The sequence below is a fragment of the Oncorhynchus tshawytscha genome, unplaced genomic scaffold (genome assembly GCF_018296145.1).
Source record: "Oncorhynchus tshawytscha isolate Ot180627B unplaced genomic scaffold, Otsh_v2.0 Un_scaffold_3036_pilon_pilon, whole genome shotgun sequence".
Lineage (NCBI taxonomy): Eukaryota > Metazoa > Chordata > Actinopteri > Salmoniformes > Salmonidae > Oncorhynchus > Oncorhynchus tshawytscha.
This window is the reverse complement of record NW_024609778.1, coordinates 75001-99742: the sequence shown is the minus strand read 5'-3', so window position 1 is coordinate 99742 and position 24742 is coordinate 75001. Positions and strand designations below refer to the sequence as shown.

Sequence of the window (24742 nt, the reverse complement as noted above, 5' to 3'; positions counted from 1 at the left end):
CGCTGTGTTAAGAAGCAGTGCGGCTTGGTTGGGTTGTGTATCGGAGGACTCATGACTTTCAACCTTCGTCTCTACCGAGCCCGTACGGGAGTTGTAGCGATGAGACAAGATAATAGCTACTAAACAATTGGATACCACGAAATTGGGGAGAAAAAGGGGTCCAATTTTTTAAAAAACGTTAAAAAAAGAATAATTAGTGGGGGGAAAATATATGGTTTTTCTAGAGAAGAAAAAAGCATCCGTTCCTTTGTCTCCTTTAAATAAGTGGTTGCAAAGGGTCTTAACAATAAATCCAAATCAAATTCAATTGTATTTGTCACTTGTAAATTATTATTGGTACTGAGATATTTGTTAATTTGGTGGTGGCACTCTTGAGTAGAAACATGGGTACATCACAAATCACAGTCAGACACATTTGGATCAAGGCTGTTCATTTTAATAAGGCACTTGGGATTCAGATTCAGTCATGTCTCAACTAGAAAACTAAAAACATTTAGAAAATTAGTGGTTCGATTTCCAGGCTGGGATTCACATTCCAAAAACACTACTTTTGATGTGGATGTTATTGGTCGATGTAAGGAAACCTCTTGTTGGCTCCGTATCCTGAGGGGCCTAGTTTAGCCTCTCTCCTCTCTGGCTCGACCTCCTTGTCTGACACATTCTGAGGGGGATCTCTGGAAGCGCCGGCCTTCACAGCTGTGACACCAGTAGCCTTGACAGCTATAAGAAAGATTGACATTTAGACTATGCTGCTTTAAACAGACAGTTCCTCTCTGTACAACCCACCCAGAACACACACCCACTCTGTCAACAATGCTTCATACCTGCAAATCACTTATAACCACTAGGTTAACAACAGCAACAAATCACAAGTTCACACCTTCTATACTATGAATTGACTTTATCACCAGTCATTGTAACCACTAGCATCTACGGTATATTGTTGTAAAAAACCTCTAGTATGATCATGATCATCACTAGCATCATCACTAGTATCATCCCTACATCACCACGAGTATCATCACTAGTAGCATCCCTACATCACCACTATCACCACGAGTATCATCACTAGTAGCATCCCTACATCACCAACAGTGTCATCATGATCATCATTATCATCATAACTAGTATCATCATGATCATCACTAGTATCATCACTAGTAGCAACCCTACATCACCACGAGTATCATCACTAGTAGCATCCCTACATCACCACGAGTATCATCACTAGTAGCATCCCTACATTACCACTATCATCACTAGTAGCATCCCTACATCACCACGAGTATCATCACTAGTAGCATCCCTACATCACCACTATCACTACGAGTATCATCACTAGTAGCATCCCTACATCACCACTAGTGTCATCATGATCATCATTACCATCATCACTAGTACCATAACTAGTATCATCATTATCATCATCACTAGCATCATAACCAGTATCATCATGATCATCATCACTAGTGTCACCACTATCATCATCACTAGTGGCATCACTAGTATCATCACTAGAATCATTACTAGTAGCATCTCTAGCATCATCACAAGTACCATCATTAGCATCATCACTATTATCATTACTAGTATCCTCACTAGCATCATTATTAGTATCTTCACTAGCCTCCTCACTAGTATCAGCACTAGTGTCATGACGTTGGCCTGGGGGTTAGGTTTATGACAGTCATAAATACCTCTTCCCCCCCTTTTTCCTCTCTAACCTACTGAGGTTACATTTAAAAAAAACCTTGGTTAACATAGAGATTCTGGGAACGTCAGAATGTGGGGGGAAATGAACTATATTCTGGTGTTCCGAACAATTGAACATATGCGGTGGTACTTAATGAATATGATGTCAGTTTGGTTGTCATCTGAGACATTCTCATCAATGATAAGATGACAAACTCTACAGTGGAAAGTCTACACAGAGTTATCGGATTCACATGGAATTGTTGTTCAATTTAAATGTTTGAATATGAAATTATTTATGATGGGATGAAATGTGATTTTAGCTTCTAAAATGTGAGATTTGGATTTTCATAAGATAGGGCTGCTCATTCAGTGGCCCTCCCCTGTGAAGGGACAAGGGCTATAAAACTTTTCAAACACGCCCTCCTCTCCCTTCCTATATAAAGCCTTGACGACAATATAACCTCCTGTTCCAATGAGGTAGGATGACGATCCTATGTCAGAATGGTTCAGATAAAACTACAGAACGAAGCCAACATCAGCATGAGCTTTGGTTGAGAATGGTATGAACTTTGAACTCTTATTCACGACAGAAGTGATACCTCCTAGCCGTTGAGTTAGCGACCGCAGCTGCAAACGCTGGTTAGGAAGGAACAGACAGAATATCCCATCTACCAAACAACGACGTTACTACAACTTATCCAAGTGACCACCAGAGACATTCTTCAAAGGACAAAGGACTCGGTTTGGCAACACGGTCTTCCATCTACCACCAACCTACTGAAGTGCAGCTAAGAGTAAATATTTATTGCATTTTCCTTTTCCAAATGGGCAGTAATTTAGAATGCATAAGATACTGTACGATAGCACAGCTTCGCCTTTGTTCCTCAGTCTTCCCGCTCTTTCACTCAACCCAGCCCCTTTTCCTTTGTGTAACAAGCTGTCATATCTGTTCCGCCTGCTAGGGACGTTTTCCTTTATGACGTAAAGAATTATCCAGGTATAATTAATTCTTTGTATATGTAGTTCTTTGTGATTGGTTAGGTATTTAGTAAATAAATAATTAAACCCAATTTTGTATTGCTGATTCAAATTGTTAGCCAGGGTTCTTGCAGATAACCAAGAATTTACAACTTTCAGATTATGAGACTGAAGTAAGATGACGATTGATATTGACTGCTATTGATGAAAAATATTACAGATCTTTAAGAGTTTATTTGGAAGATAACAGCTCTATACATATTATTTTGTGGTGCCTGACTCTCTAGTTAACCACATTTACATGATTAGCTCAATCAGGTGATATTAATTACGGAGAAATTATTTCATAGAATAGCATGTCTTAGCAATTAATCCGGCATAGCCAAAGACACGACACTAGCATCATCAATAGCATCATCACTATCATGATCATAATCGCTAGCATCATCACTAGCTTAATCACTAGTATCATCACTAGTATCATCACTAGCATAATCACTAGCATCATCACTAGTATCATCACTAGTATCATCTCTAGTATTATCATGATCATCATCCCTAGTATTCTCACTAGCATCATCACTACTATCATCACTACTATCATCACTACTATCATCATGATCATCCTCACTAGAATCATCACTAGTATCATCATCACTAGTATCCTCACTAGCATCATCACTAGCATCATCACTAGCATCATCACTAGTATCATCATGATCATCATCACTAGAATCACTAGTATCATCAGTAGTATCATCATCACTAGTATTCTCACTAGCATTATCATTATCATCATCATTAGCATCATCATGATCATCATTATCATCATCACTAGTATCATCACTAGCATCATCATGATCATCATTAGCATCATCACTCACATGGAACTCTGGGGGCCTCTCTCTCACACTTGAGTGTACTCTGGGAAAAGCACTCAGCGATCCAGGACAGCACCTCCCCACAGTACTTCACCTGGGGGTGGGACAGACAGAGGCAAACCTTTTACACACCTTTGATAATACACACACATGTACCATCACTAGTGTTGTCCAGCCGAGTTTCCACTTTTGGGACTACTCTATTGGTTCCATTATGCCAGGCATAATAAATCAATGTCTCTCCATTTTTGTACCTGAGCTTCCATGGATGACATTCGCTTCTCTTGCTCCTTGAATCCTCCAACTATCTTCAATAAGCTCTGAACCCTTTTGTCACAAAGAAAAACACATTGAATATCAAAGACATAATTGAAGGATACAGACTGTGTCTTAAAGGTAGTATTTTTTTAAACGTTTATTTAACTAGGCAAGTCAGTTAAGAACAACTTCTTATTTTCAATGATGGCCTAGGAACAGTGGCTTAACTGCCTGTTCAGGGGCAGAACGACAGATTTATACTTTGTCAACTCGGGGATATGAACTTGCAACCTTTCGGTTACTAGTCCAACACGCTAACCACTAGGCTACCCTGTCATAAGAATTACAAATATACAGCACACACAACGTGGTGGAAATGGATCAATACCATTTACAAAACAAAGCATTGTCAAAGAGTTACTTGGAAGAGGTGCTCTTCAGTCTCTCCTCACTGCTTTCCAGATGCTGCCGTTCCAGTTTGGCCAGATAGTTCTCCTTCTGTACTGTCTCCCAGGTCATCAACCTCTGGTCCAGACCTGCAGGCAGCTCCCTCTCTGAACACACAACACCAACACCACTCTGTAAGCATTTATATACTATCATCAACACCACTCTGTAAGTATCTATACTGTATACTAGCACCAACACCACTCTGTTAGTATCGATGTACTAGCCCCAACACCACTCTGTTAGTACCTATGTACTAGCACCAACACCACTCTGTTAGTACCTATGTACTAGCACCAACACCACTCTGTTAGTATCTATGCACTAGCACCAACACCACTCTGTTAGTACCTATGCACTAGCACCAACACCACTCTGTTAGTATCTATGCACTAGCACCAACACCACTCTGTACATATCTATATACTAGCACCAACACCACTCTGTTAGTATCTATGTACTGTCACCAACACCACTCTGTTAGTATCTATGTACTAGCACCAACACCACTCTGTTAGTATCTATGTACTATCACCACTCTGTTAGTATCTATATACTGTACTAGCACCAACACCACTCTGTACATATCTATATACTAGCACCAACACCACTCTGTTAGTATCTATGTACGAGCACCAACACCACTCTGTTAGTATCTATGTACTAGCACCAACACCACTCTGTACATATCTATATACTAGCACCAACACCACTCTGTTAGTATCTATGTACTGTCACCAACACCACTCTGTTAGTATCTATGTACTAACACCAACACCACTCTGTTAGTATCTATGTACTAACACCAACACCACTCTGTTAGTATCTATGTACTAGCACCAACACCCCTCTGTTAGTATCTATATACTGTACTAGCACCAACACCAACACCACTCTGTTAGTATCTATATACTGTACTAGCACCAACACCACTCTGTTAGTATCTATATACTAGCACCAACACCACTTTGTTAGTATCTATGTACTATCACCAACCCCACTCTGTTAGTATCTATGTACTAGCACCAACACCACTCTGTTAGTATCTATATACTGTACTATCACCAACACCACTCTGTTAGTATCTATATACTGTACTATCACCAATACCACTCTGTTAGTATCTATGTACTAGCACCAACACCACTCTGTTAGTATCTATATACTAGCACCAACACCACTGTGTAAGGACCTATACTGTCCATGTGTGTTATGTTTCATATTAAACTGAATTGTATTGTGTATGTTCACACTACGATGTGCAGTAGGGCTGCTGCAACCGACAGCGTATACAAACACATGTACTGTGTATGAATGTGTGAATGCGTGTGTGTTATTATGTACCTACATAACTATACATGTCCGTATGTATGCAATGTAAAATATGTTTCTGGCCTTACCTAGTTGCTCCAGTTTGGGCTCAGGACTCTTGACCAGGCTGAGGAGGAGCTGGGAACAGTGGCTGATGATGATGAAGGGCGGGGCCAAGGCGGGCCGGCTGTGGTACTCCACGATCAGGTTGTACCTCTGGAACTTCCAGAAGATGTCTGTGTTGCCCTGCACCACCTGGAATGTGTAGCTGTAGGCACGCAGGTGGAGGAAAGATCACAGCGAGAACACACTGCATGAGTGTTAGGAGAATTATGTTCTCCAGGTACATCACCCAATTTAATTATATAACTCAGTCTGCAAACCAGAATGTGTAAGATGCTGGTCGAATGAAACAGACGGAGCCCAGCTAAATGGTCAAAAAGGTTTATTCACGGGACGTTCTGAAGTCAAGAATACCAAACAATTAATTTTATACTGACTTCTCACGCCCACACAACCACACACACACACACATGTCCTGCTACGCACACACTGTCTGTCTCACTACCCAGCCGACAGAGATAGTGACCTTGTCCTTGAGACGTACTCCCCGTTCTCTCCCAAATCTCTAGTCAGGTCGGCACCAAGCTCAGACAGTCTGTGTTTAAAATACCATAAAGACATATTGTTTTACCCTAATCCTGACTAGAACTACACATTTATTGATTATGATTTCATACATTCTAATCAATTCCATACAATTATACGTTTCAGGGCGGAATATTCTAATCATTCAATTAACAGACAATCCTCACCTATCAATGAGATACATGTGAGAAAGTATTGATCTTTTTTCTGTAGTAATCCAAAGGTAGAGAGACAGTTGAATTGTGTATGTCTGTGAAATATACAACCTTAATCATTATTATTATTAATAGTAATCCTATCAGATGGTTGTGTGAGACAGTCACAGTTCAGGCCAGACTCTTCCTGTCAGCCATTAAAAGCTCTGCATTGCTTGCTGTTTGGGATTTTAGGCTGGGTTTCTGTACAGCACTTTGAGATATCAGCTGATGTACGAAGGGCTTTATAAATACATTTGATTTGATTTGATCTTGCAGCACATGATCATTGAATTCGGCCCTGAATTGGGACATGTTTTTGGAGTCTCCCACATCAGAGTAAACTATTCTTTCCTGGGTGATGACTGTGGGCTGAGTAACACGTGTGTGTGTTAAGTGTGACCTTGTACATATTTGCCATTTAGCAGATGTTTTCATTTTACATACGGGTGGTTTCCCGAGAATTTAACCCACTATCCTGTAGTCGTCAAGCCCCATGTTCTACCAACTGAGCTGCAGAGTAGCGTGTGTGTTGAGTCTGACCTGAACATGGCGATGAGGAGGTTGAGCAGCAGAACGTTGGTAACCAGTAAGAAGATGACCAGCAGTAGGATGACCAGCCAGTTGGCGTAGATGTTGGGACAAGGGGGCAGAGTTCCCATGATGATCTCCTCTATCACCGTGGTGCAGTTGGTCTCGGGCATCCGTGCCACTGGGAAGATTACATTAGATAGTTCTTCACTATTGGTTGTTCACAGATATTTGCCTTTAAGAACAAGAAAATGCACTGCGTAACACAGACGCAGGTCGCCCACAGGTCGCCCGCTGAGGTCGCCCGCTGAGGTCGCCCGCAGGTCGCCCGCTGAGGTCGCCCGCTGAGGTCGCCCGCTGAGCAGTGCCCCAGCAGTGTGGTCAAGCATGTTGAAATACTTTGTTTACACCAATGCTCTTATATTCACTAACAATTCAAGATATGTAGTGAACAAGATGTACCACTGAACTAAACTGTTTATCATACAACCTCCTCTGTCTTACAGAGACTGGACTCTGTTTAATCATGCAGCCTCCTCTGTCTTACAGAGACTGGACTCTGTTTATCATGCAGCCTCCTCTGTCTTACAGAGACTAGACTCTGTTTATCATGCAGCCTCCTCTGTCTTACAGAGACTAGACTGTTTATCATACAACCTCCTCTGTCTTACAGAGAACTAAACTCTGTTTATCATACAACCTCCTCTGTCTTAGAGACTAGACTCTGTTTATCATGCACCTCCTCTGTCTTAAGACTAGACTAGTTTATCATACAACCTCCTCTGTCTTACCAGAGACTGTACCTGTTTATCATGAAGCCTCCTCTGTCTTACAGAGACTAGACTCTGTTTAAACATACATGACCTCCTCTGTCTTACAGAGACTGACTCTGTTTACATACAACCTCCTCTGTCTTACAGAGACTAGACTCTGTTTATCATGCAGCCTCCTCTGTCTTACAGAGACTAGACTCTGTTTATCATACAACCTCCTCTGTCTTACAGAGACTAGACTCTGTTTATCATACAACCTCCTCTGTCTTACAGAGACTGGACTCTGTTTATCATGCAGCCTCCTCTGTCTTACAGAGACTAGACTCTGTTTATCATACAACCTCCTCTGTCTTACAGAGACTAGACTCTGTTTATCATACAACCTCCTCTGTCTTACAGAGACTGGACTCTGTTTATCATGCAGCCTCCTCTGTCTTACAGAGACTAGACTCTGTTTATCATGCAGCCTCCTCTGTCTTACAGAGACTAGACTCTGTTTATCATGCAGCCTCCTCTGTCTTACAGAGACTAGACTCTGTTTATCATGCAGCCTCCTCTGTCTTACAGAGAGACTAGACTCTGTTTATCATGCAGCCTCCTCTGTCTTACAGAGACTAGACTCTGTTTATCATACAACCTCCTCTGTCTTACAGAGACTGGACTCTGTTTATCATGCAGCCTCCTCTGTCTTACAGAGACTAGACTCTGTTTATCATACAACCTATCATAAACTACAATGAAACTGAACAACATGAAAACTACATGACAATGGAACCACATGTAAATGACATGAAAACAGATCTTCATGTAAACTACATATAAACATAAGTACATGTAAACTACATTTAAATTGAACTACATGTAAACTACATGTAAACTAAGTGTAAACGGAAGTACATATAAACTAAGTGTAAACTAAGTGTAAACTACATGTAAACTGACTACATGTAAACTACATGTAAACTTAGTGTGAACTAAATGTAAACGGAAGTACATGTAAACTAAGTGTAAACTACATGTAAACTTAGTGTAAACTAAATGTAAACGGAAGTACATGTAAACTTAGTGTAAACTACATGTAAACTAAGTGTAAACTACATGTAAACTAAGTGTAAACTACATGTAAACTACATGTAAACTGCATGTAAACTGACTAAATGTAAACTACATGTAAACTAAGTGTAAACTACATGTAAACTGCATGTAAACTAAGTGTAAACTACATGTAAACTAAGTGTAAACTACATGTAAACTACATGTAAACTTAGTGTAAACTAAATGTAAACGGAAGTACATGTAAACTTAGTGTAAACTACATGTAAACTAAGTGTAAACTAAGTGTAAACTAAGTGTAAACTACATGTAAACTACATGTAAACTGCATGTAAACTAAGTGTAAACTACATGTAAACTGCATGTAAACTACATGTAAACTGCATGTAAACTAAGTGTAAACTACATGTAAACTAAGTGTAAACTACATGTAAACTGCATGTAAACTAACATGTAAACTACATGTAAACTGTGTAAACTAAGTGTAAACTACATGTAAACTGCATGTAAACTGACTAAATGTAAACTACATGTAAACTAAGTGTAAACTACATGTAAACTGCATGTAAACTACATGAAACTAAATGTAAACTACATGTAAACTGAAGTGTAATGTAAACTGAAACATGTAAACTACATGTAAACTGACTAAATGTAAACTACATGTAAACTAAGTGTAAACTACATGTAAACTGCATGTAAACTAAGTGTAAACTACATGTAAACTGCATGTAAACTAAGTGTAAACTACATGTAAACTGCATGTAAACTGACTAAATGTAAACTACATGTAAACTAAGTGTAAACTGCATGTAAACTAAGTGTAAACTGCATGTAAACTGACTAAATGTAAACTACATGTAAACTAAGTGTAAACTGCATGTAAACAGAACTACATGTAAACTACATGTGCACCAGTTGAGGCTGCTGAGGGGAGGATGGATCATGATAATGGCTGGAATGGAGAATATGGATCCATATAAACCATGTGTTTGATGGATTTGATATACCATTCCACTCCGTTCCAGACATGACCATGAGCTTCTCCTCCCTAATTAAGGTGCTACCAACCTCCTGTGATGTACATGTAAACTGACCTACATGTGAACTACATGTAAACTGACCTACATGTAAACTGAACTACATGTAAACTGACCTACATGTGAACTACATGTAAACTGACCTACATGTGAACTACATGTAAACTGAACAACATGTAAACTGACCTACATGTAAACTGAACTACATGTAAACTGAACTACATGTAAACTGACCTACATGTAAACTGAACTACATGTAAACTGAACAGCATGTAAACTGACCTACATGTAAACTGAACAGCATGTAAACTACATGTAAACTGAACAGCATGTAAACTACATGTAAATTGACCTACATGTAAACTGAACAGCATGTAAACTACATGTGAACTACATGTAAACTGACCTACATGTGAACTACATGTAAACTGACCTACATGTGAACTACATGTAAACTGAACAACATGTGAACTACATGTAAACTGACATGTGAACTACATGTAAACTGACCTACATGTGAACTACATGTAAACTGACCTACATGTGAACTACATGTAAACTGACATGTAAACTACATGTAAACTGACCTACATGTGAACTACATGTAAACTGACCTACATGTGAACTACATGTAAACTGACCTACATGTGAACTACATGTAAACTGACCTACATGTGAACTACATGTAAACTGACCTACATGTGAACTACATGTAAACTGACCTACATGTGAACTACATGTAAACTGACCTACATGTGAACTACATGTAAACTGACCTACATGTGAACTACATGTAAACTGACCTACATGTGAACTACATGTAAACTGAACAACATGTGAACTACATGTAAACTGAACAACATGTGAACTACATGTAAACTGACCTACATGTGAACTACATGTAAACTGACCTACATGTGAACTACATGTAAACTGACCTACATGTGAACTACATGTAAACTGACCTACATGTGAACTACATGTAAACTGACCTACATGTGAACTACATGTAAACTGAACAACATGTAAACTACATGTAAACTGACCTACATGTGAACTACATGTAAACTGACCTACATGTAAACTACATGTAAACTGACCTACATGTGAACGTAAACTGACCTACATGTAAACTACATGTAAACTGACCTACATGTGAACTACATGTAAACTGACCTACATGTAAACTACATGTAAACTGACCTACATGTGAACTACATGTAAACTGACCTACATGTGAACTACATGTAAACTACATGTAAACTACATGTAAACTGACCTACATGTGAACTACATGTACATGACTATAACAGAGCAGAGGCATTGCTAGAAAAACAGAAAACATTCTATCTCACCATCAATCTCCTCCAATGGGATCTGGCCAAAGATGTGCAGGTAGGGTCGATACAGGACCCTGCGAAACACCCAGTCTAGGCGCGGGTCGTTGGGGTGGAGAAGGGCCTGAGTAGCCACGCCGTACGCTATGAGCCACACACTCAGGAAGAACAGGAAGAAGAACACATCCTTCATCTGTCAGGAAGAACAGAGTACAAACATGACCTATAATCCTCCTCTGACATACACTACAAATGTACCAGGTTATAAAGTACGCTTAGAACCACAATTCCATTTGTACACAACAGGGTTGGGGTCAATGACAGTCAATTCAGGAAGTACACTGGAATTACAAATACAATGAAAAATAATAATATGACAAATATGACAAATAATCAATGACAAATGTTTGTTTAAAAAAAACATTTTTGGTTTACTTTCTGAATTGACTGGAATTGAAATGGAACTGACCTCAACCCTGATACACAAATACATCAAAGATTTCAAAATGTGCTTTAGTGGGGCTACGTTGTATTTATGGGTCATAAACCTGGTACATTTGTCATACATGTTTGTCTTTTAAACAGTTCTCTACGTTACCATCCTCTCCACAATGATGATCTTGGGCCCCAGCTGCTTGTGGATGGCGAAGATGTGGATGAGACGCAGTGTGAACACCATGAAGTCCAGCGCCAGAACTGTTCGCCCCGCCTCATACGTGTCTTTCATCATCCTGTCAGAATTACATCCTATATTAGACCTATATTCAACTATGGCCCTCAAATTCAAATCTGGACCTCGAAGCCAGTTCCACAGATTTTTGTACATTGTTTCAAATTCTCCTCCCCCTAATCAGGAACTGATTAAGACCTGGGACACCAGGTGGATACAATGAATGATCAGTAGGGTCAGTAGGGTCAGATTTGAATACCCCAGCTGTACGGAGTTAATGTCACAACCAATGTCACTTCACACAGTAAATTGACTGAAAATCAGCAGTTCTCTTTCTATCACTAGATATCACACCACAACTATAACCTACTGTAGCCTATCAAAACTCATTTATTGTTAGAAATCATCACTTAAAAAAAAATCAAATCCTCCTGCTGCAGGGTTATTTTACTCTTGTGACGAAACCGGTCAAATTAAGATCCTACACGTGTATATTTGTATTTTTTAAACGTATTTAACCAGGAAAAGCCCATTGAGACCCAGAGCCTCTTTCTCAAGGAAGACCTGGCCAAGAAGGCAGCAACGATCAATACATTACATCATTTAAACATACAACAATACAACAACATGATCCAGCCTAAAAAACAACATTTACACTCCTCCGTAAGTCTCCCATCAATATTTAAAATTCATTCAGTGGCACTAACATATCCAGATGAAGAATGTACTGTCGAGTATTCCATGTGTCTGATGCACAAGAAGAGAAGGTAGTCATGTCTAATACTGTGAATGTCCTGGGGACTTTAAGTAGCAGCCACCTAGCAGACCGGGTATGGTAACTGCTGGTGGTGAAGGAGACCAGACTACAGAGGTAAAGAGGGAGTTTACCCAAAAGGGCTTTGTAGATGAACACATACAAATGTATCTTTCTGCGCATATAAAGTGAGGTCCAACCTACCATTTGGTACAATGTGCAATGGTGGGTGAGTGACTTGGCATTTGCAATAGAGCGCAAGGATGCATGATAAACAGAGTCCAGTCTCTGTAAGACAGAGGAGGCTGCATGATAAACAGAGTCCAGTCTCTGTAAGACAGAGGAGGCTGTATGATAAACAGAGTCCAGTCTCTGTAAGACAGAGGAGGCTGCATGATAAACAGAGTCCAGTCTCTGTAAGACAGAGGAGGTTGCATGATAAACAGAGTCTAGTCTCTGTAAGACAGAGGAGGCTGCATGATAAACAGAGTCCAGTCTCTGTAAGACAGAGGAGGCTGCATGATAAACAGAGTCCAGTCTCTGTAAGACAGAGGAGGCTGCATGATAAACAGAGTCCAGTCTCTGTAAGACAGAGGAGGCTACATGATAAACAGAGTCCAGTCTCTGTAAGACAGAGGAGGCTGCATGATAAACAGAGTCCAGTCTCTGTAAGACAGAGGAGGCTGTGTGATAAACAGAGTCCAGTCTCTGTAAGACAGAGGAGGCTGCATGATAAACAGAGTCCAGTCTCTGTAAGACAGAGGAGGCTGTGTGATAAACAGAGTCCAGTCTCTGTCAGACAGAGGAGGCTGCATGATAAACAGAGTCCAGTCTCTGTAAGACAGAGTCTCTGTCAGACAGGTTGTATGATAAACGAGTCCAGTCTCTGTCAGACAGAGGAGGTTACATGATAAACAGAGTCCAGTCTCTGTCAGACAGAGGAGGCTGTATGATAAACAGAGTCCAGTCTCTGTCAGACAGAGGAGGCTGCATGATAAACAGAGTCCAGTCTCTGTAAGACAGAGGAGGCTGCATGATAAACAGAGTCCAGTCTCTGTAAGACAGAGGAGGCTGCATGATAAACAGAGTCCAGTCTCTGTAAGACAGAGGAGGCTGCATGATAAACAGAGTCCAGTCTCTGTAAGACAGAGGAGGCTGCATGATAAACAGAGTCTCTGTAAGACAGAGGAGGCTGCATGATAAACAGAGTCCAGTCTCTGTAAGACAGAGGAGGCTGCGTGATAAACAGAGTCCAGTCTCTGTAAGACAGAGGAGGCTGCATGATGAGTAAACAGAGGAGGCTCCAGTCTCTGTAAGACAGAGGAGGCTGCGTGATAAACAGAGTCCAGTCTCTGTAAGACAGAGGAGGCTGCATGATAAACAGAGTCCAGTCTCTGTAAGACAGAGGAGGCTGCATGATAAACAGAGTCCAGTCAGTCTCTGTAAGACAGAGGAGGCTGCGTGATAAACAGAGTCCAGTCTCTGTAACAGACAGGCTGCATGATAAACAGAGTCTCTGTAAGACAGAGGAGGCTGCGTGATAAACAGAGTCCAGTCTCTGTAAGACAGAGGAGGCTGCATGATAAACAGAGTCCAGTCTCTGTAAGACAGAGGAGGCTGCGTGATAAACAGAGTCCAGTCTCTGTAAGACAGAGGAGGCTGCATGATAAACAGAGTCTCTGTAAGACAGAGGAGGCTGCATGATAAACAGAGTCCAGTCTCTGTAAGACAGAGGAGGCTGCATGATAAACAGAGTCCAGTCTCTGTAAGACAGAGGAGGCTGCATGATAAACAGAGTCCAGTCTCTGTAAGACAGAGGAGGCTGCATGATAAACAGAGTCCAGTCTCTGTAAGACAGAGGAGGCTGCATGATAAACAGAGTCCAGTCTCTGTCAGACAGAGGAGGCTGCATGATAAACAGAGTCCAGTCTCTGTAAGACAGAGGAGGCTGCATGATAAACAGAGTCCAGTCTCTGTAAGACAGAGGAGGCTGCATGATAAACAGAGTCCAGTCTCTGTAAGACAGAGGAGGCTGCATGATAAACAGAGTCCAGTCTCTGTAAGACAGAGGAGGCTGCATGATAAACAGAGTCCAGTCTCTGTAAGACAGAGGAGGCTGCATGATAAACAGAGTCCAGTCTCTGTTAGACAGAGGACATAAACAGAGGCTGTAAGACAGAGGAGGTGTGAAAACAGTCCAGTCTCTGTCAGACAGAGGAGGCTGCATGATAAACAGAGTCCAGTCTCTGTAAGACAGAGGAGGCTGCGTGATAAACAGAGTCCAGTCTCTGTAAGACAGAGGAGGCTGCATGATAAACAGAGTCCAGTCTCTGTTAGACAGAGGAGGCTGCGTGATAAACAGAGTCCAGTCTCTGTAGGACAGAGGAGGCTGCATGATAAACAGAGTCCAGTCTCTGTAGGACAGAGGAGGCTGCATGATAAACAGAGTCCAGTCTCTGTAAGACAGAGGAGGCTGCATGATAAACAGAGTCCAGTCTCTGTCAGACAGAGGAGGCTGCGTGATAAACAGAGTCCAGTCTCTGTAAGACAGAGGAGGCTGCATGATAAACAGAGTCCAGTCTCTGTAAGACAGAGGAGGCTGCATGACAGAGTCTCTGTAAGACAGAGGAGGCTGCATGATAAACAGAGTCCAGTCTCTGTAAGACAGAGGAGGCTGCGTGATAAACCAGTCTCTGTAAGACAGAGGAGGCTGCCAGAGTCTCTGTCAGACAGAGGAGGCTGCATGATAAACAGAGTCCAGTCTCTGTAAGACAGAGGAGGCTGCATGATAAACAGAGTCTCTGTCAGACAGAGGAGGCTGCGTGATAAACAGAGTCTCTGTAAGACAGAGGAGGCTGCATGATAAACAGAGTCCAGTCTCTGTTAGACAGAGGAGGCTGCGTGATAAACAGAGTCCAGTCTCTGTAGGACAGAGGAGGCTGCATGATAAACAGAGTCCAGTCTCTCTAAGACAGAGGAGGCTGCATGATAAACAGAGTCCAGTCTCTGTAAGACAGAGGAGGCTGCATGATAAACAGAGTCTCTGTAAGACAGAGGAGGTTACATGATAAACAGAGTCTCTGTAAGACAGAGGAGGCTGTATGATAAACAGAGTCTCTGTAAGACAGAGGAGGTTACATGATAAACAGAGTCTCTGTAAGACAGAGGAGGTTACATGATAAACAGAGTCTCTGTAAGACAGAGGAGGATGTATGATAAACAGAGTCCAGTCTCTGTAAGACAGAGGAGGCTGCAAGATAAACAGAGTCCAGTCTCTGTAAGACAGAGGAGGCTGCATGATAAACAGAGTCCAGTCTCTGTAAGACAGAGGAGGCTGCATGATAAACAGAGTCCAGTCTCTGTCAGACAGAGGAGGCTGCATGATAAACAGAGTCCAGTCTCTGTCAGACAGAGGAGGTTACATGATAAACAGAGTCCAGTCTCTGTAAGACAGAGGAGGATGCATGATAAACAGAGTCCAGTCTCTGTAAGACAGAGGAGGATGCATGATAAACAGAGTCCAGTCTCTGTCAGACAGAGGAGGCTGCATGATAAACAGAGTCCAGTCTCTGTCAGACAGAGGAGACTGCATGATGAACAGAGTCCAGTCTCTGTTAGACAGAGGAGGCTGCGTGATAAACAGAGTCTCTGTAAGACAGAGGAGGTTGTATGATAAACAGTCCAGTCTCTGTCAGACAGAGGAGGCTGCATGATAAACAGAGTCCAGTCTCTGTAAGACAGAGGAGGCTGCGTGATAAACAGAGTCCAGTCTCTGTCAGACAGAGGAGGCTGCGTGATAAACAGAGTCCAGTCTCTGTAGACAGAGGAGGCTGCATGATAAACAGAGTCTAGTCTCTGTAAGACAGAGGAGGCTGCATGATAAACAGAGTCCAGTCTCTGTAAGACAGAGGAGGCTGCATGATAAACAGAGTCCAGTCTCTGTAAGACAGAGGAGGCTGCGTGATAAACAGAGTCCAGTCTCTGTAAGACAGAGGAGGCTGCATGATAAACAGAGTCCAGTCTCTGTCAGACAGAGGAGGCTGCATGATAAACAGAGTCCAGTCTCTGTAAGACAGAGGAGGCTGCATGATAAACAGAGTCTCTGTAAGACAGAGGAGGCTGCGTGATAAACAGAGTCCAGTCTCTGACAAGACAGAGGAGGCTGCATGATAAACAGAGTCCAGTCTCTGTAAGACAGAGGAGGCTGCATGATAAACAGAGTCTCTGTAAGACAGAGGAGGCTGCATGATAAACAGAGTCCAGTCTCTGTAAGACAGAGGAGGCTGCATGATAAACAGAGTCTCTGTCAGACAGAGGAGGCTGCATGATAAACAGAGTCCAGTCTCTGTAAGACAGAGGAGGCTGCATGATAAACAGAGTCTCTGTTAGACAGAGGAGGCTGCGTGATAAACAGAGTCTCTGTAAGACAGAGGAGGCTGCGTGATAAACAGAGTCCAGTCTCTCTAAGACAGAGGAGGCTGCATGATAAACAGAGTCTCTGTAAGACAGAGGAGGCTGCGTGATAAACAGAGTCCAGTCTCTGTAAGACAGAGGGGCTGCGTGATAAACAGAGTCTCTGTAAGACAGAGGAGGCTGCATGATAAACAGAGTCTCTGTAAGACAGAGGAGGCTGCATGATAAACAGAGTCTCTGTAAGACAGAGGAGGCTCATGATAAACAGAGTTCTCTACAGAGGAGGCTGCATGATAAACAGAGTCCAGTCTCTGTAAGACAGAGGAGGCTGCATGATAAACAGAGTCCAGTCTCTGTAAGACAGAGGAGGCTGCATGATAAACAGAGTCCAGTCTCTGTTAGACAGAGGAGGCTGCATGATAAACAGAGTCCAGTCTCTGTCAGACAGAGGAGGCTGCATGATAAACAGAGTCCAGTCTCTGTAAGACAGAGGAGGCTGCATGATAAACAGAGTCCAGTCTCTGTCAGACAGAGGAGGCTGCATGATAAACAGAGTCTCTGTCAGACAGAGGAGGCTGCCTAAACAGAGTCCAGTCTCTGTAAGACAGAGGAGGCTGCATGATAAACAGAGTCCAGTCTCTGTAAGACAGAGGAGGCTGTATGATAAACAGAGTCCAGTCTCTGTAAGACAGAGGAGGCTGCATGATAAACAGAGTCCAGTCTCTGTAAGACAGAGGAGGCTGCATGATAAACAGTCCAGTCTCTGTAAGACAGAGGAGGCTGCATGATAAACAGAGTCCAGTCTCTGTAAGACAGAGGAGGCTGCATGATAAACAGAGTCTCTGTAAGACAGAGGAGGCTGCAATAAACAGAGTCTCTGTAAGACAGAGGAGGCTGGGAGTCCAGTCTCTGTAAGACAGAGGAGGCTGCATGATAAACAGAGTTCTCTGTAAGACAGAGGAGGCTGCATGATAAACAGAGTCCAGTCTCTGTAAGACAGAGGAGGCTGCATGCAAATACAACAAGTCTTAATCAATTACAGAGAAAAAGTGTCATGAAAACAGAGTTGACTAGAGGAGGCTGCTTATAAAAGAAAAACCCAATTTCAATGTAAGACTTTGTCACAAGATTATAAACAGGAACTTTAAACAGAGGAGTCATGGAACCAGATAACTAGGTATTTCTGTAAGATGATACTTTTCAATGATAAACAGATGTCAATGCTAACTCTCTGGAACAGAGTTCTAATCAATGAATCCAGTCCTCTGTAGACCAGAGGAGGCTATTGTTTTGTTGTATAAGACAGATCTGCAGTGACAGCAGGTGCTTAACAGTCCTGAACCAGAGGAGGCTGCATGATAAACAGATCAGTCTGCTGTAATGACAGGTTGGTTGCAAGATAAACAAGTCTCAGTCACTGTTAACAGAGTGAGATGGCCACTGCATGATCAACAGAGTCCAGTCTCTGTAAGCTTTTTTCTTCAGGATGCTCAGGTCTTCATCTGTAAAGAAACTTTTATCATAAAAAGAGTTAGTTCACTCTGTTAGAACATCAGCAATGATAAACAGAGTCCAGTTGTGTAAGACAGAGGATTTGATGTAAATGATGTCAAGTACTAAAAATAGAGTTAGTCTCTCAGACAACAGTGATAAGACCAGCTGCATGACAACAGAGTCCAGTCTCTGTCAGACAGAGGAGGCTGCATGATAAACAGAGTCCAGTCTCTGTAACCCTATTCCTAGTCAGTACAGAGGTGCTTCATGATATTGTGTAAACCTTCCAGTCTCTGTAAGACACTGCAATGATAATTTACATAGTCCAGATGTCAGAATGTACTGTCATCCCAGAGTATTCTGTAAGACAGAGTGTCTGATGCCACAAGACAGAGTGAGCCCAATTCAAACCAGGTAGTCTGTCAGACAGAGGAGGTGCACTGATATGTCCTGTAAGACAGAGGACTGCATGATAAACAGCAGCCAGTCTCTGTAGACAGACCAGGTTGATAACAGAGTCCACCTTGTAAGAAGAGGAGGCTGCATGATAAACAGAGTCCAGGGAGTTTCTGTGTAGACAGAGGAGGCTGTTTTTAAACAGAGTCCAGTCTCTGTAAGACAGAGGAGGTGCATGATAAACAGAGTCCAGTCTCTGTAAGACAGAGGAGGATAAACAGAGTCCAGTCTCTGTGAGTGTCAATGATACCAGAGTCAGTCTCTGTAAGGTGAGGCTGCAGTACAGAGTGTCTCCCTAGCCCTAGAGGTGGCACCCTGCATGATAAACAGAGTCCAGTCTCTGTAAGACAGAGGAGGCTGCATGATAAACAGAGTCCAGTCTCTGTAAGACAGAGGAGGCTGCAGATAAACAGAGTCCAGTCTCTGTAAGACAGAGGAGGCTGCAGTAAACAGAGTCCAGTCTCTGTAAGACAGAGGAGGCTGTGATAAACACAGTCTGTAAGACAGAGGAGGTTGTATGATAAACAGAGTCCAGTCTCTGTCAGACAGAGGAGGCTGCAGATAAACAGAGTCCAGTCTCTGTAAGACAGAGGAGGTGCATGATAAACAGAGTCCAGTCTCTGTAAGACAGAGGAGGCTGCATGAGACAGAGGAGGCTGCATGATAAACAGAGTCCAGTCTCTGTAAGACAGAGGAGGCTGCATGATAAACAGAGTCCAGTCTCTGTAAGACAGAGGAGGCTGCATGATAAACAGAGTCCAGTCTCTGTAAGACAGAGGAGGCTGCATGATAAACAGAGTCCAGTCTCTGTAAGACAGAGGAGGCTGCATGATAAACAGAGTCCAGTCTCTGTAAGACAGAGGAGGCTGCATGATAAACAGAGTCCAGTCTCTGTAAGACAGAGGAGGCTGCATGATAAACAGAGTCCAGTCTCTGTAAGACAGAGGAGGCTGCATGATAAACAGAGTCCAGTCTCTGTAAGACAGAGGAGGTGCATGATAAACAGAGTCCAGTCTCTGTAAGACAGAGGAGGCTGCATGATAAACAGAGTCCAGTCTCTGTAAGACAGAGGAGGCTGCATGATAAACAGAGTCAGTCTCTGTAAGACAGAGGAGGCTGCATGATAAACAGAGTCCAGTCTCTGTAAGACAGAGGAGGCTGCATGATAAACAGAGTCCAGTCTCTGTAAGACAGAGGAGGCTGCATGATAAACAGAGTCCAGTCTCTGTAAGACAGAGGAGGCTGCATGATAAACAGAGTCCAGTCTCTGTAAGACAGAGGAGGCTGCATGATAAACAGAGTCCAGTCTCTGTAAGACAGAGGAGGCTGCGTGATAAACAGAGTCCAGTCTCTGTAAGACAGAGGAGGCTGCATGATAAACAGAGTCCAGTCTCTGTAAGACAGAGGAGGCTGCGTGATAAACAGAGTCCAGTCTCTGTAAGACAGAGGAGGCTGCATGATAAACAGAGTCCAGTCTCTGTAAGACAGAGGAGGCTGCATGATAAACAGAGTCCAGTCTCTGTAAGACAGAGGAGGCTGCGTGATAAACAGAGTCCAGTCTCTGTAAGACAGAGGAGGCTGCATGATAAACAGAGTCTCTGTAAGACAGAGGAGGCTGCGTGATAAACAGAGTCCAGTCTCTGTAAGACAGAGGAGGCTGCGTGATAAACAGAGTCCAGTCTCTGTAAGACAGAGGAGGCTGCGTGATAAACAGAGTCCAGTCTCTGTAAGACAGAGGAGGCTGCGTGATAAACAGAGTCCAGTCTCTGTAAGACAGAGGAGGCTGCGTGATAAACAGAGTCCAGTCTCTGTAAGACAGAGGAGGCTGCATGATAAACAGAGTCCAGTCTCTGTAAGACAGAGGAGGCTGCATGCAAATACAACAAGTCACCATAATCAATTACAGAGAGAAAAGTGTCCTGAACAAGCTTCTTCCTAGCAATAAGCGGGAAGCCTTATTACGAAAAGAAAAACCCAATTTCAATTTAAGCTTTGTCACAAGATTATCCACAGGAACTTTAAAGGACAACTTGTCATCCAACCAGATAACTAGGTATTTGTAGGATGATACTTTTTCAATGGCTAAGCCACCAGATGTGACAATGCTAACCTTCTCTGGCAGAGTTCTAGCTCTGATAAAGGTCATGAATCTAGTTGTTTTGTTGTATATTCAAGACCAGTTGGAGACCATAAAGGGGGGCCTGCAGTGACTGAACAGCAGTCTGGAGCTCTTCAACAACCTGAACCAGAGAAGGAGCACATTCATATAGAACTGTATCATCTGCATATAGATGGAACTTTGTTGGTTGCAAGAGAGGAAAGACTCTGCTCACCTGCAGGACACACCGATAACGAAGAGTGAGATGGCCACCATGTCACACTTGTTCCAGTTGTCCTCCACGTACAGCTTGAATTTCTTCAGGATGCTCATGTCTTCATCTGTAAAGAAACTCTGCATCACCCAGGTCAATAAAGAGTTAGTTCACTCTGTTAGAACATCACAATTAGCAGTATAATTCTAGTTGTGTATATTTTCGAGGTCATTTGAGTAATTGATGTCAAATTTCCCCCCAGGCTAAAAATACATTTATCCTCAACAACAGTCCTCGAGTAATCCTCAACGCTGCACATATTCTGTCTAGCCGCACACCGGATGCAACTTATCAACAGCTGATAAGAGTACCTGAGGAACAGAGTTGAGAAGCACTGAAATGGAACCCTATTCCTTAGTCCACTACGTAGTGTTTTGAACAGGGCCCTTGTCGAAAGTAGTTCAGTATGGAGGGAATAAGGTGCCATTTCAGACACAGATATTGTGTTATGGAACCTTTATTTAACTGGACAAGTTAAGAACAAATTATAATTTACAATGACGTCCTACCCCCGGGCCAAACCCTAACCCAGACGACGCTGGGACAATTGTGCGCCACCCTATGGGACTGCCAATCACAGCCGGATGTGATAGAGCCTGGATTCAAACCAGGGACTGTAGTGACGCCCCTTGCACTGAGATGCAGTGCCTTAGACCGCTGCGCCACTCGGGAGCCCACTGGGGAAAAACTGGTTGAATCAACGTTGTGGCCACGTCATTTCAACAATAAAAAATGATGTGAATTTTTTTTTTGCCCCTTTTAACCTAAATCCAATGACATGGGGATTTTTAACATTTTATTTTCACATTGAATTCAAGTTTAGTTGACAACTCAAAACCCATGGGAAGTGATGTCAATGATGATGACATGAGTTGGGCTCATGGTCTCCCTAGGTAGCTCTGCCAGTGTCTCCCTCAGCCCTACCAGGTGTCACCCTCAGCCCTACCAGGTGTCACCCTCAGCCCTACCAGGTGTCACCCTCAGCCCTACCAGGTGTCTCCCTCAGCCCTACCAGGTGTCACCCTCAGCCCTACCAGGTGTCACCCTCAGCTCTACCAGGTGTCACCCTCAGCCCTACCAGGTGTCTCCCTCAGCTCTGCCAGTGTCTCCCTCAGCCCTACCAGGTGTCACCCTCAGCCCTACCAGGTGTCACCCTCAGCCCTACCAGGTGTCACCCTCAACCCTACCAGGTGTCACCCTCAGCCCTACCAGGTGTCACCCTCAGCCCTACCAGGTGTCACCCTCAGCCCTACCAGGTGTCACCCTCAGCTCTACCAGGTGTCACCCTCAGCCCTACCAGGTGTCACCCTCAGCTCTGCCAGTGTCTCCCTCAGCCCTACCAGGTGTCACCCTCAGCCCTACCAGGTGTCACCCTCAGCCCTACCAGGTGTCACCCTCAACCCTACCAGGTGTCACCCTCAGCCCTACCAGGTGTCACCCAGCCCTAGCCCTACCAGGTGTCAACCTCAGCCCTACTAGGTGTCACCCTCAGCACTACCAGGTGTCACCCTCAGCTCTACCAGGTGTCACCCTCAGCCCTACCAGGTGTCACCCTCAGCTCTGCCAGTGTCTCCCTCAGCCCTACCAGGTGTCACCCTCAGCCCTACCAGGTGTCACCCTCAGCCCTACAAGGACATTTCCTCTTGGTATAACAATTAAGACGTTAGTTTCTCTCGTGGGAGACCAGAGTTCAGATCCAGCCCGTGACGTCAACATACCTGTCTCAGCTCCTCCAGCACCAGGGTGAAGACCCAGAAGTAGAGCATGATCTCAGGGGCCCCAGGGCCCGCGGGGGGCGGAGGACGAAAGTCCAGCAGGAGCACGTAGGTGAACAGGATGAGGAAGGCAAAGTACATGATGACGTTGCCTAGGAACACAGTGACCGGGGCACTCCAGAAGCGACGCCAACGACGCAGCAGGAAACGCCACCACACGGCGGCGCTGCTCTGGCCCTCCACGCCACCAGGAGGACCCCCCGAGTCTCTGGAACACCATACAACACATTGAAAATTGGGAATTGTACTTGATTATAATTGTTTTATATATACAGTATTCTTCAACAGTCCACAAAGATTCTAGCCTCGTATTACCAGACTGGATGGCTCACAAGGCTGCTAAAAGGCAGGTTGACATGAAGTGTCGTCAACTTTGTTCTAAGGGCATAAATAATCTGATTGGTTTAGGGCAGAACAATTGTTTATATAGCTTATTCAACTAAACCTTTAATAAAACAAATGTTAACTGACCTACTGGCAGATTTTTGACCTAGCTTGCTAGCTAAATCGATTATATAATTCAACCTTAGTAGGAAGTAGTGCCCTGCTCAGCTAAGCTACATATAGTTTAACATTTTACGTTTCTGCCCCCAGGGAAACATAACTGTCCATTCCAATTGTTAAGTTTATATAGCTTATAAAACTAAATATTTTGATAAAGAAAGTGGGAACTGATTTACTGGTATATTTGAGACCAAGCTAGCTAGCTCTATTCTATGTTTCAACATTACTAAAATATAGCTATTTTGCTGGGCAAATAGCTCTGTTTAGCTTAGCATTTTACATTGCTACTGTCACATCTGCTCCCGCTTCCCCCCAGCGATATTGGACCCACCTGGACTCACTCATCACCTGTTAATTTCCTCCCCTATATTTGTCAGTTCCCCAGCTCTGTTCCCTGATGCTGCTTTCATTGTTTTTGTTTGTGTTACTCATTTGCTGTTCCTGTTCCTGTCTCGTTTCATATTAAACGTTTGACTCCCCGTACTTGCTTCGTCTCTCCGGCGTCATCCCATGTGACAGCTACCCCCAGGGCTGCATTAAGGGAAAGGGGGATACCTAGTCAGTTGTACATGCATTCAACTGAATGCATTCAACTGAAATGTGTCTTCCGCATTTAACTCAACCCCTCTGAATCAGATGTGTGGGGGGTTGCCATAATCGACATCCACGTCTTCGGTGACCAGGGAACAGTGGGTTAACTGCCTTGCTCAGAGGCAGAACGACAGATTTTTACCTTGTCAGCTCGGTTACTGGCCCAACGCTCTAACCAATAGGCTACCATAACTGTCCATCCCCATTTTATTTAAAATATTCTCAGTTCAAACCTCTGCCATGTTCTCAAAGGTTGTGCATCTGTTAAACTCCACCCATTGACCTTCTAGAAACCAATCGGATTTGTTCAGCCCTAAACCAATCAGATTCTTTCTGCCCTTAGAACAAAGTTGACGACACTTGATGTCCCTTTATAAACAGCAGGTATAGTAGAATAAATGGTTTTATAACTCACAAAGGGTCATTGTCTGTTAGTAGCAGGGCCTTTTCTGTGTCCAGACTGTCTAGTTCCACATACTGCTCCTCTCCTCCACCACGACTGTCTAGTTCCTCATCACTGCATCATTACACACATAGAGACAACATGACTACACACACGAGGACAGG

General features: G+C 43.2%; 1 protein-coding gene across 1 annotated transcript in view; it reads right to left on the bottom strand.

The window, feature by feature from the left end:
- Positions 1–420: 420 nt before the first annotated feature.
- The window catches only part of trpm5 (transient receptor potential cation channel, subfamily M, member 5), a 47291-nt gene continuing 22969 nt past the window's right edge, over positions 421–24742 (bottom strand). The window contains exons 16-26 of the mRNA XM_042317945.1: positions 24591–24692; positions 23024–23288; positions 21267–21385; positions 11745–11877; positions 11165–11339; positions 6956–7124; positions 5660–5838; positions 4234–4366; positions 3809–3881; positions 3558–3648; positions 421–720 (exon numbers count right to left, since the gene is read on the bottom strand). Of these exons, the coding sequence (XP_042173879.1) occupies positions 563–720; positions 3558–3648; positions 3809–3881; positions 4234–4366; positions 5660–5838; positions 6956–7124; positions 11165–11339; positions 11745–11877; positions 21267–21385; positions 23024–23288; positions 24591–24692 (1597 nt within the window). The 3' untranslated portion in view covers positions 421–562. The remainder of the gene's footprint in view (positions 721–3557; positions 3649–3808; positions 3882–4233; positions 4367–5659; positions 5839–6955; positions 7125–11164; positions 11340–11744; positions 11878–21266; positions 21386–23023; positions 23289–24590; positions 24693–24742) is intronic.